At 42.2% G+C, this 20,534-nt stretch overlaps 1 protein-coding gene across 1 annotated transcript in view; it reads left to right on the top strand.

Moving 5' to 3' along the window:
* The first annotated feature begins 4,533 nt into the window (after positions 1 to 4,533).
* SLC22A16 (solute carrier family 22 member 16) overlaps positions 4,534 to 20,534 on the top strand; it is a 28,666-nt gene continuing 12,665 nt past the window's right edge. Inside the window, exons 1-2 of the mRNA XM_083350822.1 lie at positions 4,534 to 4,611; positions 18,260 to 18,736. Of these exons, the coding sequence (XP_083206948.1) occupies positions 4,562 to 4,611; positions 18,260 to 18,736 (527 nt within the window). The 5' untranslated portion in view covers positions 4,534 to 4,561. The remainder of the gene's footprint in view (positions 4,612 to 18,259; positions 18,737 to 20,534) is intronic.

Raw genomic sequence — 20,534 nt, 5'->3', positions numbered from 1 at the left:
AACCGCACCCACCCAATTGCCGGCAATGGAAAAAAAGTCACGATATGTCTTGACACGTCACATGACATTGCAAGTTTGACACCCCTGCTTTAAGGGCTGGCAAGACCCACCATTTCCACTGTATTGATCCAAAGGTCCTTTAATAGAGCTGATTCTCATCTTCTGCTAATCAAGGCATTAAGACGAACAGGTTGTTTTATTTTGATTTCATTTTTTCTCCAATTTACCATGGAGGCAGCCTATGTTAACCTTTTGCTGTCTGGTATTCAAGCAGTGTTTTGTCTGTTCCTCCATGACACATGTAATGTTCCTCAGTACACCACTGAGAATACAGTACAACATATCACTGAGAATACAGTTGGTGACTTGGCCAGGAACTAAGATCTGTCAGTATCTTGATGACTAAAGGTGATTTTGCTTTGGCAACAGAGAGTCCAGTTCTTTCAAACTGGGTTCTTCCCTGTACCAAAGAACCATTTATCCAGCTACCCCTACAAAACTAACAACACATCCCCAAGCTTCTAGGACTTGAAGGGTGGGAAATAGGAGTGGGGAAGGTTGACTTATTTTACCACCAGATGACTGATCACAGGGAGCCGATCCTGATCCTTAACTCCTGTTGTGAGAGGGATTACCCTTCTAACAGATGTGTGAGAGAGAGTTGTGAGATGAAAGGGAAGAGCTTCTTTCTTCAGTTCTTGAAAGGCTACTTTTCAACATAGCTTTAGTGCTGCTCCATAGGATATTTCAGAATAGTTTTATTCCATAGGAGCCCACAGTGAGCTAACTCTGATAAGAGCAAGAGCCATCATTACATGGCTAAACCTGCTAGTTAGTCCTCTGTCAGAATTTACCTTTTCCCCAGTCTAAGTCCATAGTAAGGAGAGCAAGTGGTGAATATTTTTCCCACTGGCTAATGAGATTTGGCTTTTAAAACTGGTTCTGTGTGAATTTTGTAAGGACAGTGCCATGTCTTGCTCCTGTTACCGAGTCAGAATAGAACTCTACAGTGAAGGCAGTCCCATTGATGCCAGTATAGTGTTCTAGAAGGGAATGGGTAAATATTAATATTGCCACAAGAAAGAGACCATAAGGAAGCTTTATGCCAATGAATATTTTTGACATTATATTGTTAGATCTTGGAAAACAAATGTGTCCACAGCTCATTGCTGACTAAGCAATTGGCACATGAATCAAAATATTATCAGATCTAAATCAGAGAGAAAATAGCACTCCAAGGAAATCTAATTCTACTGTCACACCGATAAAATGTTGAGTGACCTTAAAGAAATATAATTTGTCGCTTTTAAAAATAATTCAGACTACAGATTTCACACTATGGGCTTCAAGATTATTAGGTGACTCTAATATGGAAAGAGGGAATAACCCATGATCTAAAAGCCACATTTGGGCTTTCTGAGGAATTTTCTATTCCTCAAAGCGCCTCCAAATTCTGCTGCTGAAACATGGTTCCCAAACAATCAACTTTTGGTAGTGTTATTTTTTGAGTCCTGCTCATTTGAAGTTGCAAATTAGATACATCAAGCCATCGCTCATCTATTTCCATCTGAAGCCCATCCACAGTCATCCACACATCTTCCCCAAAGCAAAAAAAATATATTGTTCTTTATTATAAGAGTGTGGCCTACCAAGATGGATGTTGTGTTCCTCCCCCACAGGGACCAAGGCCTTCCTTGTGTGAAAGGAAATGCAGAGGAGGAGATGATTAGGCACAGGGATGAAGTCCCCATTTTTCTACTCCCCATTAGTCAGCCTGTCCATGCCCCTTCTTCAGTCACCTAATCCCAGAAAGGATGCAGTAATAGAGACACTGACGTAGCAGCACAAAACTGCAGCATGGGGGGTTGAGAAGTGAGTCTGGTGGATCTACCCTGGGTTAGCAAGATGACTAGAAACTTTATCCACTCAATCGGACTACCCTCCTGTCTCAGTTTTCCAACCCAAGGATGCCCTGCTGACACTTTTAAGGACATATCCTCATGACACAGTAGTGTATTCTCTTCAGCCCTGTTTGTCTTTTACCTTTTTTGGTTTGAACGTTGAATTTTTCCTCTTCTCCCAACATAAGCCTTGCCAGACAAATATCCAGTGATGCCTCTCTAACAATATTGACACATTCAGGGGTAGAAACTGCCCAGCTCCCATTGGCCACTGTATGTTTGTATGGGTATGCCCTGTTCCTCCCCGCTGGTCACTTGGCACTCCCTCCCTGCCACTTTGGCTTAGCTTGGGCACCTGAATCTCACAGAGGCATTTGCTCATGTAATGCTTGGTTGCTGCTTCACAGAGCACCATTCATGCATTACACGAGGGCATAAGCCTAGTATTCTTTTGGAACACCGTTAGGCCTGTTTTAATTCTGTTTCATGCTCTTTTGAAAGAGCAGCAGAACCTGTTAACAAACAAGACTATGCTCTGCGCAGAAGGTCAACTGACATTGAGAAATAGAGGTATAATCTGCCGGCTATGTGTTCTTGATTCTGACCCAAATGAGGGCATTATAAGTTTTCACACCTTCTTCTGACATGTAGCCATGCTGTCTACTATTTATATTGTACATTGCCTAGAGACCTTCTGTGAAGGAGATAGGGGGGGTTCTTAAGTATGATCGATAAATTAATATTATATATAGTGCAGGGGTGTCAAACTCAATTTCATTGAGGGCCGCATCAGCATTGTGGTTGCCCTCAAGGGGCCAGGTGGGTATGGCCTGGGTGGGCGTGGCCTACTGGGTGGGCGTGTCTAGAGTGCATAAGGCCTACTGGGTGGGCGTGGCCAGCTCAACATCATTCGTGTCAAGGGTGCCTATGGGGGCCTGGGCAGGAGTGGGACAGATCTAAGGGTCTCTGGCAGAAGGAGGGTCTCTGGGCCAGGGCCAAGGCAGTGGGGGCCGTTCCCTCACTGTTTCCAGGATGGCTTCACGGGCCACATGAAACCACTTCACGGGCCGGATCTGGCCCCCGGGCCTTGTGTTTGACATGTCTGATATAGTGGGTTTCCCTTTGCATATCCCATATTGAATACAAATGCCATTGTGTGTATTCCTCACAGCATGAGAGGCTCTTTTGAAGACATTTACTGTCAGGAGCTCAGCTACCATACATTATAGCCAGGAAACTCCCCCCCCCTTCCCCAGTTCTCAGGTTATGAAATGGACTTCAGGAAAGTTTGTATTCTCTCCCAATATGTAGGAAAATTACACCCCGTTATTAAACTTTAGTTTAATGATATTTTATGGATATTAGTTTATATGTTACATTTTTAATTACACGTATTGATGTTATGGCTTAGTTTGATAGATTGTATATATAAATCAATCATTTTACAGCTGCACAAACAAACTTTCTGGTCCTCCCGACGTTGTGGACTTCCGCTCTCTGAATTCACAGAAACTGCCATCTTGTCTTGGAAATTCTGGGAATGGACTTGAGGAAGGTTGAGGTAAACAGGCTTGACACCAAGGCAATGGCTGGTTTCCAACGACCTGCTGCAGCAGGAACAACCCAACCCCTCTTTAGTCCTCCTTGCTGAGTGCCGTGAATTCAAGCCTCAGATATTACGGGAGCCAAAATTCAAGCATTAATTCTTCTTCTTCTTCTTCTTCCTTCTTCTTCTGACTTACCTGTTCCAGCAGTCCGGCCTGGCCTGATAGCTCTAATTGGGGTCCCAGTTTGTTTTTACTATTGTTTTTCACTATTGTTCAATCTGTATACCTACCTTACTCTGTACACCGCCCCGAGTCCCTCGGGAGAAGGGCGGTTTATAAAAACAAACAAACAAACAAATAAATAAACAAATAAATAAACAAACAAACAAACAAACAAACAAATAAATAAATAAATATGAAGTAGTTCGGAAAGAGAACTCATTTTTCCACCTGAAAATTGAGAAACTGCAGCAAGAGCAGGAACCCCCACCCCCCGCAGTCCATAGGGCAGGTTCACCTCTCACCTTCGCCCTGAAAAGAGATTCCCCGCTCCTTCTCCTAAAGCAGGGGTCTTCAAACTTGGCCCTTTTATGACTTGTGGACTTCAACTCCCAGAATTCCTCAGCCAGCAAAGCTGGCTGAGGAATTCTGGGAGTTGAAGTCCACAAGTCATAAAAGGGCCAAGTTTGAAGACCCCTGTCCTAAAGGAGTCTGAGGGCTAGGGGTGGGACGACAGCGCGCCTTGGAGCCAGCAAAGCCCGTCGTTCTCACGTTTCCCGTCGCCGCCCCTCCGCTCCTCCTAACGGGGCGATCCTCCTCGCAGCGCCTGCTGCTGCTGCTGGAAAGGACGGGACTAGCGGTCGGCGGCGGAGGCTGCGCGGGGAAAGAGGCGGGAGGACGCCGCCGGCGAGCGTCCTCGGGGGGACGGACACCCCCACCCCCGCCGCCAGGGGTCGGGAGAGCGCGGCCCGCTCGCCCGGCTGAAGGGGTCCATTGGACGGGCGGGCGAAGGCGACGCCCCTTGCCGACAGGCGGGCTCTGTCGGGCAGGAGGAGGGGAGCTGGCCATGGGACTCTCTCCGGCTCCGCGCACAGCCGCGCCGCGCCCGCAGCCATGGCTCGCAACTTCGAGCTCCTTTTCGAGTCGCTCGGGCACTTCGGCAGGTAAAGCAGCCAGCGACGCGGAGGCAGGGCGGGAAGACGGTGGGGAGTAGGGCGCGGGCGGAGCGGGAGGAAGGCGCCGCTCTCCGGCTCCTCGTCCTCTGGCGGCGCGCACGAAGAGCTAACGAAGTTGGCTGAAGTAAACTGTCCGCGCGGGCGAGGGCAGCTCGGGACCTTCCCTTTGCTCTCCCCGGTGCTCGGAGCCGCGCGGGAAAGGCAGGGGAGCTGCCTGGCATTGGGCTCCAGGGCGAGACACGTGGCTGCCAGGGAGAAACCGATTTTTTTTAAAATTCCATTTATATCCCGCCCTTCTCCGAAGACTCAGGGCGGCTTACAAGCTTAGCAGTAGCCTTCATTCTATGTATATGCCTGAATAATAATAATAATAATAATAATAATAATAATAATAATAATAATAATAATAATAATAATAATAATAATAATAATAATAATAATAAAGTTAGAAGGGACCTTGGAGGTCATCTAGTCCAACCCCCTGCTCAGGCAGGAAACCTTATACCATTTCAGGCAAATGGCTGTCCAGTCTCTTCTTAAAAACCTCCAGTGTTGGAGCATTCACCACTTCTGGAGGCAGGTTGTTCCACTGGTTCATTGTTCTAACTGTCAGGAAGTTTCTCCTTAGTTCCAGGTTGCTTCTCTCCTTGACTAGTTTCCATCCGTTGCTTCTTGTCCTGCTTTCAGGAGCTTTGGAGAATAGCACTTCCAGCCGCTAGTCTGTCCCTCCTGGCACCCTCGCCCTCCTGTAGTAGGTGCGCCTTGGGGTTCCCCCCCCCAAATCCAACTGCCTGATTCGCAAGATCCGCCGGATTACCGCCGGATAGGCTGAGTTTGGGAATCAATCTCTTATTCGAGCATAACCCGAGAGAGGTCGCTGGTAGCTCGGGGATTAAATGGGAGATTTGAGCCCTTGGACCCCCAAGTCCTAGTCCAACACGTGTCGTGACTGGGACGGGGTGATGGTGGTGGTGGATTTTAACCCCTGAATTTCCTGACAGAAGAGGAGCGATATTGGCTTCTGCATTAGAAACGGGTAGCAGGGTCTTCGGCGATGGGAAGCCTTGGATTTAAGGCTGGCTTGTAGTTGTGGCTGGTGACGGTTATTACGCAAATTATCGGAGGCTCTTTTTATTGCGGAAAATTCCCCCCCCTTAATCTGGAAGATATAATAGTCATTATTCCGTGCATGCTGTAAACAGTGGTTTGTGTCCTTTTATCAAGTTTGGGTAGAACCGAGGTTAGGTGGCAGTGGAAACTCTCGTTTGAAGTAAGTGTTGGAGGTTCTGCGAGGTGATGTATTCGGGCCATTGGGAGTTGGAAATACTCAAGCGCTTGAATGGATGGGCATAGGCGTGTGACTCAGTATGGGATGATAGAATAAATCTCATCTATTTGTGGGATATGCCCTCATCCACAAGACCCTCCCACATATCTGTGTGTAATAACGTGTTTATTTGAAGCCTGAATCCTTAGTAACACTGAGATCTCAGAAAATTAAAATCCGATGGACAGCTTTTCTGTACAGCTGATCAAGCCTGAACTCCTGTAAATTGGCCGGCTTAATCAGGGTGAATAATAGAGGTGTGATAAACTGTTGATGTTTAATGAAGGGACTCTCCATCTGTAAGGAGTATAGGTACTACTCAATTTACAACCACAACTGAGACCAGAATGTCTGATGCTAAGCGTAAGTTGTAAGTGAGTCACGCCAGATTTTTTTTGTCGTGGTTAAGTAAATCACTGTTAGTTGCTAACTGAATCATGCGGTTGTTAAATGAATCTGGCTTCCTTCCTTGATTTTGCTTTCCAGCTGGGAAGTTCATAAATGGTCATGCTGCAGCCATCATAAATACTTGCCATTTGCCAAGTGCCTAACTTTTGATCGCATGATTATGGGGATGCCGTGATGGTCATAAGTGCGAGGACAACTTGTAAGTCACTTTTTTCAGTGCCATTGTAACTTTGGATGGTCGCTAAACAAATGACTGTAAGTCGAGGACTACCTGTACAGTTGGAGCAGAGTGCCAACAAGTTTAGTGCATTTGAATTCCTGGAGATGGAGAAGGAGGATAGATATAAGTGAAACTCAAAATCAGGAGGAATCTGTAGCATTTTTTCTGACTAACCTTTTTGACTAACTGGATTCCTTCTGATTGTGGGCTACCCTAGACTTAGCAGGGCCCTCCTTCTGCAATATCTAAAGTGAGGTGGTTTATTGGGGGAAAAACCCAATCACACTTCTGAAAATGCTTGGTTTTTTTTAAAGAGCCTACATACTTTAAGAAAAGGCAGGCACAACAAAAAAATAAACAGTGCAACTATTATCATACCTATTTAGCCTCCACACTCCGTCCAGACTAACAATAGGCTAAGAGATTTAAAACTAGTGTGTGGAGAGTTAGGAAGGTGGTTTGCAGCGCTGCTAACCAGCAGCTGGTTGCATTGGTTTCATCTGCACAGAAAACATGCATATGATATTTTACATGAAGAAACATAGATGTGAGAAATAGATAACCTCTGAACTCAGTCTTCAAGTCATTGAAATGTACTTGGTTTTGTATTAAGAACCAGGTCAGCCAGGAAGAGGTCAGTGTTCAGTAGTCACTGAGATGAGTGGTTAGATATGAAAAGTTACCTGTTGCATCGGTGCACACATATATACAGTCTGTACCCCTAGTACAAATCTGTGCCACAGTTCTTACTTATTTATTGGTGCACAACATTCAGTTTAATACTTTTCATTTACATCTGAAGAACACTAAAAGAAAATGCAAGACCGCTATAACTAAATAAAAAATAGACTACTTGCCAAATTAGCCATGATTTACTTCTGTTTTCTGGCTTTGCTCAATACTAGATTGTAAACCAACTGCCCAGGTTTGGATTTGCACAAAATGCTAAACTAAAATATGGTGGTCTAGTTTATGGTTTTGTGTTCTAGGAAAACATAGCTTGTTTTTTAAACTTGCAGTATTAAACTGTTGAGAATAGAAGTCATCTAAAGATTGCTTAGTTTTTGCCTTCCTGTGCACTACAGAGCTGCATGCATATTTTTTTTTGCTTTGTTTTCCCCCCTCCCCTCTCAAACCAAATAGGGTGCAGGAGATACATTTTCCAGTTCTAAAAGTAAATACTAGAACGTGTGTGTGTGTGTGTGTGTGTGTGTGTGTGTGTGTGTGTGTGTGTTCAGTTACTGTAATATATTTGATTTTTGATGACAAGATGGTGAAGCCAGGTTGAATTTAGAAGGAACCTATTCAGGTAAGAAAGTTTCAGTGTGGCAGTTTCTAAGAGAATTTATTCAAAATAAATGACATTTAATTATTTTAATGTTTGATTTTAGTTTATTTATGTTTTAATGTGTGTGTGTGTGTGTGTGTATACACATACACATACATACATACGTACATATTTTAATGACTGTAAGCCTCTCAGAGTTATCCTATGGTAAGATGGCCAGCCAGTAAATTTTATATGTATAAAAAAGGGATGTGTACAGTTTTTCATTGCAGAAAACATACTGAGAACAGAACAAGATACTTGACTGATCGATTATATAGTTTTATCTACATTTCATGACATTACTGAAGATACTGAAATTTCAGTACAGTATGTAAATAAATCAGAATATTTATTTTAATAGGTGGTTGAATCCAGAAATCCAGAGTAATCAAGACATCATACTGATTTTAGCTGATCTGTTCTTAAGGATCATTAAATCTGAATCCACCCATATTTGCACCATGTAATAATATAAATCCAAGAAAACTTGATTAAACAAGTGAAAACAGAAGGGAAGTGTCTGCATGTCCCTCTTTATTGGTAATCTGCATAATAGTTATACGGAGGTTTTTCCCAACCTTCTGTTTCTAAGTGGTGCTCCATCAAAAGTTCTATCATCCCCAGATAACAACCAATGTTCAAACAAGGCACATTTATATACAGTGTGACAAAAAAGTTCTTTTCCTGATTCTGCAGTCTCTTTTCTGCTTGCTTTTCCTGTGGCGGGCACTCCCTGGAAGCACATGCCAACCCAAGTGTGCCACAAAGCAGTGTACACACACACACCACATTGAATTTCAAACAATTTTTTTAGACATGTTAGGGACGCGGGAGCTTAGTGGGTTAGGACGCTGAGCTTGTCGATCAGAAGGTCGGCAGTTTGGCGGGTCAAATCCCGAGTGCCGTGTAACAGAGTGAGCGCCTGTTACTTGTCCCAGCTTCTGCCAACCTAGCAGTTCGAAAGCACGTAAAAATGCAAGTAGAAAAATAGGGACCACTACGGTGGGAAGGTAACAGTGTTCTGTGCGCCTTTGGCGTCTAGTCATGCCGGCCACATGACCACGGAGACGTCCTCGGACAAGCGCTGGCTCTTCGGCTTTGAAACGGAGATGAGCACCGGCCCCTAGAGTCAGAAACGACTAGCACGCATGTGCGGGGGAACCTTTACCTTTACCTTTACCTTCCTTGTCTTCTTTCTCACATACATTCTCTAAGGCTGAAAAGCAGAAAACATGATCCTTGATTATGAGGGCCAGTTGAAGCCACGAGATTAATAAGGCCACACCTGGAATACTGTATACTGCATCCAGTTTTTGTCACTATATTACAAAAAAGATGTTGAGACTTTGGAAAAAGTGCAAAACAGGCAACTAAGATGATTAAAAGCCTGGAGACTAAAACATAAAGAACGGTTGCAGGATTTGGGAATGGCCAGTCTAGAGAAAAGAAGGACTGGGGGCGGGTGGGGGGGGAAATATGATAGCCGTAGTCCAGTATTTGAGAAGCTGCCACAAGGAGGAAGGCGTCAATTTATTTTCCAAAGCGCCTGAAGGCAGGACAAGGAAGCAATGGATGAAAACTAATCAAGGAGAGAAGCAACCTGGAATTAAGGAGAAACTTCCTAACAGTGAGGACAATTAACCAGTGGAACAGCTTGCCTTCAGACGTTGTGGGTGCTTCATCACTGGAGGTTTTTAAGATGAGAGTGGACAGCCACTTGTCTAAAATGGTATAGAGCAGGGTTCTTCAAACTTGGCCCTTTTATGACTTGTGAACTTCAACTCCCATAATTCCTCAGCCAGGCAGGCTGGCTGAGGAATTCTGGGAGTTGAAGTCCACAAGTCATAAAAGGGCCAAGTTTGAAGGTCCCTGGTATAGGGTCTCTTGCTTGAGCAGGGTTGGACTAGAAGACCTCCAATGTCCAGCTCTTTTCTGATTGATTGATTGATTGATTGATTGATTGATTAGTCCCTTAGATGGTCAGATGAAAGCTACTTGATGGTATTGTTGTTCTTGTCTGTAAACATGTTACCAACCCAAGCACCCCATACACCTTTTCCCCATGTTGATTTCCCTCTGAAACTGCTGGATTAGCCCCATCTGCCATAAGCTTGTAGAGCAGCCAGAAAAAGTTTAGAAAATGACATGAAGGAACATGCAGGGACAGTTGTCAGTCCTGTGTCTGCAATCCAAGCAATGCTTCTTAGTTTAAGCCAGGGGTGTCAAACTCAATTTCATTGAGGGCCGCATCAGCATTGCGGTTGCCCTCAGGGGGCCGGGTGGGTATGGCCAGAGTGGGCATGGCCTACTGGGTGGGTGTGGCTAAAGTGCATATGGCCTACTGGGTGGGCGTGGTCAGCTCTACATCATTTGTATCAAGGGTGCCTATGGGGGCCTACGCAGGAGTGGGACAGATCTGAGGGTCTCTGGCAAAAGGAGGATCTCTGGGCCAGGGCCAAGGCAGTGGAGGCCGTTCCCTCACTGTTTCCAGGATGGCTTTGTGGGCCACATGAAACCACTTCGCGGGCCGGATCCGGCCCCCGGGCCTTGTGTTTGACATGTCTGGTTTAAGCAAATTGGAAAGACGTAGAAATAGTTTTTCCACCTGCAAAAATTCTGCTGCTGGCTGTTGTGGGTAGAACTGAGGCCTTCAGGATAGACAGCTGCCTGGCTTGGTGCCTCTTTCTCAGTGAAGAAGCATTTCAGCCCTTAAGAAAGAGAACAATGGGAAAGCTTGTACAATTTTATTAGCGATTCAGAACCTGCACATTAATGGTGCTCTAAATTTCTCTGGTATTTGGTGACTCAAAACAATCAGTGTGTGTGTATGGGTGGGGGAGAAAATGGATTGAATTACTATCATAATTAGCATTTTGGAACAGATAGTTGTTTGCTGATCTTGATACTTGATCCAGTAGAGTAGGTTCTTAACATTTTCAAGTTTCAGTGTAACAATGTAATAAAATGGGTGCTGAATTGGTCTGAACTTTTCTAGGTCGGTAATATTCACGCGGTGGCTCAGTGCGTTAGGATGCTGAACTTGTTGATCAGAAGGTCGGCAGTTTGGCGGGTCGAATCCCGAGTGCCATGTAACAGAGTGAGCGCCTGTTACTCGTCCCAGCTTCTGCCAACCTAGCAGTTCAAAAGCACATAAAAATGCAAGTAGAAAAATAGGGACCACTACGGTGGGAAGGTAACAGCGTTCTGTGCGCCTTTGGCGTCTAGTATGCTGGCCACATGACCACGGAGACGTCCTCGGACAAGCGCTGGCTCTTCAGCTTTGAAACGGAGATGAGCACCGGCCCCTAGAGTCGGAAATGACTAGCACGCATGTGCGGGGGAACCTTTACCTTTACCTAATATTCATAACTAAGCATAACTCAACACAAGATACATCTTGGCCTAATCTGTCTGGCAGTGTGATATATAAACATGACACGGTATCGATATTTTGATGGATTATATTTGTACTTGTAACTACAGAAATGCAGAAAAAATGGATAAACAAATTGACAAGTTCCTTGTGTTTTCCCTTTGGGGGAAAAGTAAAAGTAAGTGACTCTTATAAAGAACAGCACAGTTAATTTCTATTTCCATGTTGATCCTAATGCTCACATTTCTTTTTGTCCTTGTCTGTTGTGCACATTTCAGTGCTCTTGAATTGGCCACAGAAAAGTCCTGATGTGTGCAATAATTTGCAGCCCTTAAAGTGGATGCTGCACAGTCTGCATCATGCCACAGTTACCAGTCTATAGACCAGTAAACTGGCTTCATGTGTCTCCATGTGTCTCTGTGGTCTCTTAATCTACTAATCTGGCTACTAAGTTAATTTAAGATCTTGGACCTCTGTCTTTTTCATTAATGTTCGAGCCATCCTCTTCAATGTTTTCTAGCCATGTCTTCCATATATAGTTCTTCCTTAGCCTAAATTGGTCTGAAATTTAATATTTGCTGTAAGAAAACTTTCAGGTGACCCCAAATGTCTCCACTGTGCAATGTAGATAAACAGAATACAGAATATTTTTAGCATCTTCCAATTATGCTTCTGGAGGAGCTACTTCAACAAGAATTTACAAGTTATTTCTTCGTTACATATCATTTGTAAGGCAATTCTAAAACGGGACTACTCATGGAATCATAGTATGTCCTTATTGAACGCATAAGTGACTGAACACAACTAATACTGTATTTTAGATTATTTAGAAACTGCCTTGATTGGGGTTGTGCATGCATCTTTTTCTAAATAATTTTTTTTCCAATAAAGTGTTTCTGGCTTTGTGATGCATTAATTCCGATAGTTTTTAAATTCTTACATTGATCTTTTTTTTAAGATTATTAACTCTTGTAACATATGGATTACTTGTGCGGCAGGATAGTGGAGTGTAGAAATCTATTCTGCAAAAGATTACTCTGCTTCAGTTTGTTAATCTTCAAACCAGCTATGCTAGCTCAGAATCCCAAGTGTTGTGGTTTCTGCACCCATGTTGACATTCCCAGCTCAGTTAGCTGAAGGTATTTTTATAGATTTCACAAATCTGTACTTTTGCAGATTTCTTACCATAAGAAGTGGCTAAAGTTGTCCTCCCGTGACATCTAGCAGCATATAAAGAAACATCTATAGTGAAGAGCTTGGACTCCAACTGTGTGTGTATTGAGTTCCTTTTCACAGAGTTTTGCAATTCATGAAGAGAAACATTAGTCAACAGTAAGGCACAAATAACATTTTGTAAAAGTATATTAGCGGTCATTAAAAAAATAGTACTGTACTGAATGAAGGCTTCCCCCCATTATTTTTCAGTGGACAGGTCATGTTCAAGAAAATGTAGGTCAGGATATCCTAGGCTGGAGATGGGATCATTCAGACCATATAGGGAACAAAGTGCTTATGTTTGTGCTTAACCATATAAAGCAAAAACTTAGGTTATTTAATAAGAAGAGAGCAGTGTGCTACACTTGTTTATAGCTACTCTAACTTTCCCAATATTGGCTCAAACAGAATAGATCCTACCACCGTTGCTGAATAATCTTTTCTCTTTACCTGTCGGCTTCCTCTTCTCATTGAGTTGGGAACTGTTATTCTGTAGCAGTCATTATTTTTGATGATCTGTTATTAGATAAATTCTCTCCTGAAAACACTTGTGTTAAACATGTCCTGCCCAACAATAACCTTTCTGTCTACAGCAACAGATCAAGAGGTTTGGAAGGACCAAAAGAGGAAAATAATAATAATTACGAGGCTCACAGATCTCACAGGATGGTATGGAATTCCCTGTTTAAAGGGGAAAAAAGAGAAAAGCTTAATTTAAAGTTATACTTCATCTCAGTTTCACATAGTTTAGTTTTCGTAAAAATTGCATAAAGGATTTTATATGTTTGTTCTGAGTTATTTTGCAAAAAAATAACAGAATTTTTTTTTTGCCTTCCCCTGTGTAATAAAGGCAAATTTGCTCTTTAATTTTCAAAGACAGCAAGGATTGCAAGCAAAGTTCAAGTCTGGGACAGGAACGTTTTCCACTTTTCTTCCCACTTATGTCCATTACAAGCTTTTCTGAGGCTGCTGGGTTGGTGTAGAAGGCAATGATTCATCTCAATTCAACAGCATCCTATGTTCCATCCTTCTCTGTGGGCACGCCAGAATTGTGGAACCGTTTGCCGGTGGAGCTCCGGATGGCACCCGACCTTCGCTCCTTCCGGCGCGATCTGAAGACTTATTTGTTCGAACAAGCCGTCCTGGCCTGATGGGGGATGGGTTTGGATTTTATTGTTGTTTTAAATGTATTTTAATCTATTGTTAATTTGGGCATTTTGTTTAATTCCTTTTTAACTTTTGTATTTTGTATTTTATATGTTTCCCTGTTCACCGCCCTGAGTCCTTCGGGAGAAGGGCGGTATACAAATAAAATTATTTATTTATTTATTTTATATTGATCCTGAATACTCTGATTTTAGGAGAAGATTTTAGGGAGCGCAGATGGCCATGTAACTTAAATTTATGTACAGGTAGTCCTCAACTTACAATTACAATCGGGACCACAGCTTCCATTGCTAAATAATGTGGGTGTTAAATGAGTTACATCTCATTTTACTATCTTTTTTTTTTGCTGTGTTCATTAAGTGAATCACCATGATTGTTAAGCGAATTCAGCTTCGCTATTTGACTTTGCTTGTCAGAAGCTCTCTGGGAAGACTGGAAATGGCAATCGGGTAGCCTCAGGATGCTATAATTATAAATATGTGCCAGCTGCCGAATACCAACATTTGATCATGTGATCGTGGGGATGCTGTGACAGTTGTAAGTGCAAAGACCAAAAAGTAAGCCACTTTTTTCAGTGCCATCAGAATTTCAAGTAAAGCAAATGGTTGTAAGTCAAGGACTACCTGTAGATTTATCACAGCCTACAAAGTATGTTCTGCCCATTGAACTAAGAGAGATAAAAAGACATAATAAATAACTGTTGGCTTAGCATGTCAGATGCAAGTAAGTTTTTTTAATACATCGTTTTAGAAGATTAAACATTTACAAATCTTAATGGTAATAATGTACTAGGATAGCAACCTAGTCTGAATCAGCATTTTGGGATAGAAAACTTCATTCATGTTATGTTTTTTATGGTCCTCTGTGTTGTGCTGCAATTAAGGCTACTCTGATACTTCAGATTAAGACTTCACAACTTGTGCTTTGAGGGATGCCCATAAGCCTTGAAAGCCTTAGAAAAATACTTTAGTGCTACTGTTTATAATTTTAATAGGAGGGAAGGAAAAGTTCTTAAATATATAGGGAGTAATCATATTAAGGGAGCTCAATTAACTTGAAATACATTTATTTTGGGTCCCACCCACTTTTTGAAATGCTACTGCTGGCATATCACTCATTATGTAAAGGCTTGAACTAAAAGACAATTGTAGATGCGTGATACAATTTCTGTTCTAAAGTATCTTTTAACGTTAGTTTTACCTTCTTTTCATCTTGAACCAAAACTCCTATCTGGTACTTAGTAGAAAAATGCAGAAGTCAAATTTGAGGTAATTCTTCCCTGTTGTTTGTAACATTTTAGGGGTTTGGGGGCAAAGGTTCTCATATTTCCTTCACAGTGGCGTATAGAGAACCAATCAAGACATATTGTATATTAACAAGTTAATAAAAACTATGTGATATTATGACTACTTAGGAATATTAAAGTAAGTTAAGCTTCATGAAGAATGTGATGTGTGAGATAATGTAGTCATCAACTGTTCAAAACAGCCTTTTCCATGCCTGGGAGCCATTGTAGTAGTGGCTGAGAACTATGAATCTTGTAGTTCAACACAGGCGGAGAAGATCGGATAAGAAAAGGTTGATTTCAGAATGATTAAACTGCACAATATTCAGAGGGATGTCATTTATCAAGTGCATAACTTCCAGTAGCTCAAGGGATGCATCAGGTTATGTGCAGCAAAATGGACTTTCCACAATTATGGTTTCAGATAGTTAGGCACTCACCTGTGAAGTCACGAAGAGGTTTCTGAGCTGTGAAAGGGATGCTTTATGCCTTATTTTGACCTTTAAATTCCTGCAAATTAAATATTTTTAAAACACTGAAATAGTTGGCTTTGTCCATGGGGGGGGAGGGGGCGGGAGGGGGGATCTGGAAATTTCAAGCCATACCTCTCACATTCCTCTTTTAAATCTTGGGCTGTATTTTTTGGAAATAATGTTACAGTAGACTTGCACTGAAAACATGTTGCATTCTTTTGTGGGAAGACACTGTAGTATAAGTGTTTAAGAAACCAATTTCTAAGAGTTGAGACAAAATGCAGTAAAATTAGAATAAATAATATTTTATATTTTTTTTAGAAAATATGAATATGGAATTGGGGAAAATAAACAATATTTTAAAAGGCAGAGTGAATGGAATGCTGTTCAAAGTTTTTTTTTAAGCAAATAATCCCTCCCTGGTTTATTTAAACTGCAACATGAGTAATTTCTTGTTTCTCCCAAACAAGTGTATAAATTGGAGGTCTAAAGATTAGATAATAGAGAAAATAGTCATAACAGTAATTGCCTGACTACTTTAAACAACAACTGAAATGCTGACACCGAAGAGCCCCAAGGAGATAAAATAATGCAGGAAAGAAGTTTATAAAGCAAAAGTTAATGTCTGTTAAGACACACTGCCAATCTTACCTAAGCTTTCATATATATGTTGATTTTTTTTAATAAGTAAAAATGTTTGGTTGTGTGGGGAAAACAATGGTGAACAGAATGACCACATGGTATTTTGGACAATTTGTGCAGTGCAATTTGTTGGGAGGGCTGGTAATTTAAAAGCAGATTCTTTCTTCCATGAACCTCCACTAAAAAGGGACTGTAATAAGTTGCCTATAGTAAGACTTGTCTGTCCAGTTGCAGCATCTACAGCCTTCTGCCAAGGACATCTCTCTTCAGCCAAGCTTTGGAAAATAGAAAGGAAGATGCTTCTTGCCAGCAGTGCAAAAATTCATAAATCTTTTGTCAATCTTAGCAAAGAAAGGATAGCTGTTTAACCGTGTAATCTTGCTACAGAGAAAATCCTCAAAGCTAAATCTCTAGACCAGTGCAGTATTTCTCAGCCTCAGCCATTTTCAGACGTGTGGACTTCAAGACCCAGAATTCCCCAGCCAGCATTGTTGGGGTTGAGAAACACTGATCTAGACAAAAAAAGGGAAAACCAGGAGAACTAAGGAAGGACACAGTCACATTCAAAACAGTCAGCTAAGCTAAACCAATTAACTTGTTATTTCTTTCTTGAATAAGCTCTTGGATTCCAGCACGTGTTTGGAGTTCATTGCTAAGACAATAGTGAGAGCAAAACCAGCTGACTTTCTCCCCTGTTTATAAACCGTAGGGGATATTGGAAAAGATCCCTCTTTGGGAATGCTGAATGGACCAGTCAAACAAAATTCTCTGATACTTTGGATCTAACCAGTACCTCAAAAAACTGAACTCATTGGGTAGAATGAAGTCACCCTGTCATGGTCTCCCTAATGCCTACTGAACTCAAATGTATGCTGGCACAGCTACCATGTAAATCCAGGAAATGGTACAGCTCTTTTAAAGCCTTACTGAATTTGAACTAACTTTGGGTGGGTAAGATCAGACTGCTGCATGCCTCTGCTAAAAAGACTCATGGAGAAGAGTACATATATGTTATACATATACACATACATACGTTAGAGATACAGATATATCTCCAATGATAGATATTGGAGAGCAATCAACCAATGGAATAGCTTGCCTTCAGAAGTCGTGGGCGCTCCATCATTGGAGGCTTTCAAAAAGAGACTTGAAAACCATTTGTCTGAAATGGTATGGGGTCTCTTGCTCAAGCAGAGTCCCTTCCAACTGTTCTATTATATGTTCTCTGGCTGTCTGCCTGTCTGCCTACCTATCCATCTGTCTGTCCATCAGTCCCTCTCTCTCTGTCCCTCCCTCCCCAATATCGCCATTTGTTGACCTTTCAGAATGGAGACAAGGTCCTTTTCCCCACTTATGCTGAAGCAAGAAAGAAGGAATGTTAAAATGCTAATGGAATTTTATTATCCTCAATGAATATTGTGCCCAGTGTAGCTAACGATGTTGTGCCCATGTACAAACGTATTACCATAAAGCTCATCATTACATGATCATTTTCCATCCTGTCCTGCTGTGGAAGGCATGGAATTGTCTATATTCAGAAACTGGCTGATCCTTGGAAATTCAGCTATGCACGTCTGCTGTGAGTTTTCCAATGAATTTCAGTTGTACATGGGGCAGCTGTTTATATAGAAGCAGCTGTATAAAGACATTAAATGGTGGTCACAGAGTTTCTTATCTTTTAATTCTGTAATACTTCCAACATTTTTAATAACTGCATGATCATTAGAGTCTCAGGAGGTCAAGCATTTCTTGGCGTGGAACTGCAATGACTGGGAGACATGCTCCAGTTGAATTTTGGCCTGTTGCACAGCAGTGGAAAAGCACAAATCACAGCTGGAAATGTCAGAGTTTATTGAGGACATGGCTGTAGCATTATTCCCCCAGTGGATTGGATCTTAAGTATTGATGAAAATATTCCCTGCTGCCTTTGCGCTTGCATTTTAGGTTGGAACTTGGATCCATGAAAGCAAATGCTAAATTCTTTTAGAATCACTTTTCTGGCATTCTTTTCAAAATGGCAATATAATTTTACTATGCGCTCCCATGATGTACTAGTTATATTGATCCCCTTTAACCACTAATCCAGTGCTTAAAAATCTGCACTAAAATATATTAGTAGCAAAATAAATAGGACTGTTTCTAAACTAATTAAGTTATAGATGGTAAATATTGTGAATTATCTGTCTTTCTTTACAGATACCAGGCATTGCTTTACTTTACCTGTGTGTTTCAATCTATTTCTTGCGGCATCCATTACTTGGCTTCTGTCTTCTTGGCTGTTACACCAAAGTTTGTATGTAGCATTGCTGGGAATGTGAGTCGTGTCCTCATTTACAATTCATCGTATTCGAACATAGAGGATGCCTGGAGTCTGTGGACATCAACGCAAAGCTACATCTTGGTCCAGCTGGCAAATGGAGACATTTGGGAGCTTAATCAGTGCAGCAGGTCTAAACGAGAAAATGCCTCAAGCTTTTCTTATGAATATAGTGGCAACAAGACTGATTTTCTGTGTACTGATGGCTACATCTACGACCACACCAATTGGCAGACCACCATTGTAACCGAGTGGGATTTGGTCTGTCAGCAGGAATGGCTTGCAAAATTAATCCAGCCAACATTTATGCTGGGAGTCCTTGTCGGAGCTGTAATCTTTGGAGACCTTGCAGACAGGTACAGTATGGAGTTTGCAAAAAATTGCCGGAGGACTTGAGGTTGAATATCTCCTGGTTCTTGGGAGGATGTACTCTTTTGTACCTCCCAGAGCATAGTGGAGTGATAGTTGAATTAACATAATACAAATCACTGTACAGGAGCCTCCTAATGCAGCATTTTTTCTGTTGCTGACATATTTTGTCTTCACTGACTTTTGGCCTTCAGCTTCTAAGAAAATTTGCTGCTCATTTTTACATTCCATGTTTGAGTTAGCCTAAAGTCTGATATCTAGCAAGTAAAGAACACTTTCGCTTCTAAAGCTGCACGTACCTAGGGTTTTATTTAAACCAGTGATGGCGAACCTTGTAGACACCAAGTGCCCCAAAACTGCCCCCCTTCACCCCCACCCTGCCCCACCACAGAACCACCTACTGCCTCCACAGCCCACCACTGATCGCCCCAGCGGCCCTACAGCACCATGGTGGCCATGCCCTCTGCGCCCCGCAGCATCATCTGTGTGCAACGGGGCGTGAGGGCAGAGTCTTGTCCCTGCTGCCCAGCTGCCATGTCCTTGGCTGTGCTACTCCGTGTGGGCTGCACCCGGGGGCCACTCTCCTCCGAGGGGGCTGCTGATGAGGAGGGGGCCATGTGGGAAGGTGGGGCTATGGTAATGGTGCGCATGCCCACAGAGAGGGCTCTGCGTGCTGCCTCTGGCACGCGTGCTATAGGTTTGCCACCACTGCTTTAAACCATTGAGCACCCATTGTGCAATAACAGCATTATTTCCCATTGGGCTAATAGATTCCTAATGTGCTACGGTTGCAAATGTAAATAATGGGATCTGGTTTAAGTCAGATGGAAATTCTGTACAAAGCTGCATGAATTCTTTTTACCAATCAGGTCTAACTCAGTTGTCCCTTACTTCCAACGTATCTGTCTCTGCTATCAGCTGGATTTCTTCCCTGCTGATACATATTGTAGCAAAAAGCACAGAGCAGCACAACTCGGAAAAATAAATACAAATTCAATTTCTGACCCTTCATAGAAAAAGTAAACACTTCTCTGTATGTTGATTCTGCTTTACTTTGCTTGCATCTTGCTTGAAGCCTGGAGCTCCAGTTTTCTTAGGAACCACTTTCTCTCATTTCTTTGTAAACCACACCAACTTTTGAGATATTCCAAGTCAAGTCTACAAAGGTTTCAACAGGAGAGAGGAAATCACGGCTGGCTACTTAGATGGCTGGGATGCCATCGAAGATGGCTGCTAGCAAGATAATGCGATTTAATGTCCCTGTCAACTTGACCTGGGACAGTCCAAGTTATATTTGTCCTGCTATGCAGGTATGACCAGGGCTCTGCTGCAGCTACCAGTATCTGTCTTAAGGTTGTCCAACACAGCAGTGGATACTGATATTTTTTTTTTAATGAAAAATATTTGGAAATGTAGATAGTTCAAAATGTTAATTGACTCTTCTTTGTCTGCTCATAGCCTCGGAATTCTTAATTTTGATTCTATTGGGTGAAAGTTCATAAACCTTACTGGCACAAAGCCAAAAAAAAATTACAACACTATTATGGTCTGATGTAGCTGTCTTTCCACTATATACATATTTGCTGCCAGGACAGCACATGCCTCTACAAGGATGGTGCCTGTTGTAAATTTTAAACAAAGATATCGGGGAAAAACAAAGTAGAAATGTCTTTCAGGGTTATGCAAGGACAAGAGGAAAATGTGTGTGCAGAACCATGAAGCACATCTAAATGAGGTTCATCATTCTATTGGGTTCTCTGACATGAAGAAGTGTCTCTTCATGGG

This window comes from Vipera ursinii (genome assembly GCF_947247035.1).
Source record: "Vipera ursinii genome assembly, chromosome: 1".
In the NCBI taxonomy this organism is placed as follows: Eukaryota; Metazoa; Chordata; class Lepidosauria; order Squamata; family Viperidae; genus Vipera; species Vipera ursinii.
The sequence above is the reverse complement of the archived record's forward strand: the minus strand, read 5'-3'. Positions and strand labels throughout refer to the sequence as shown.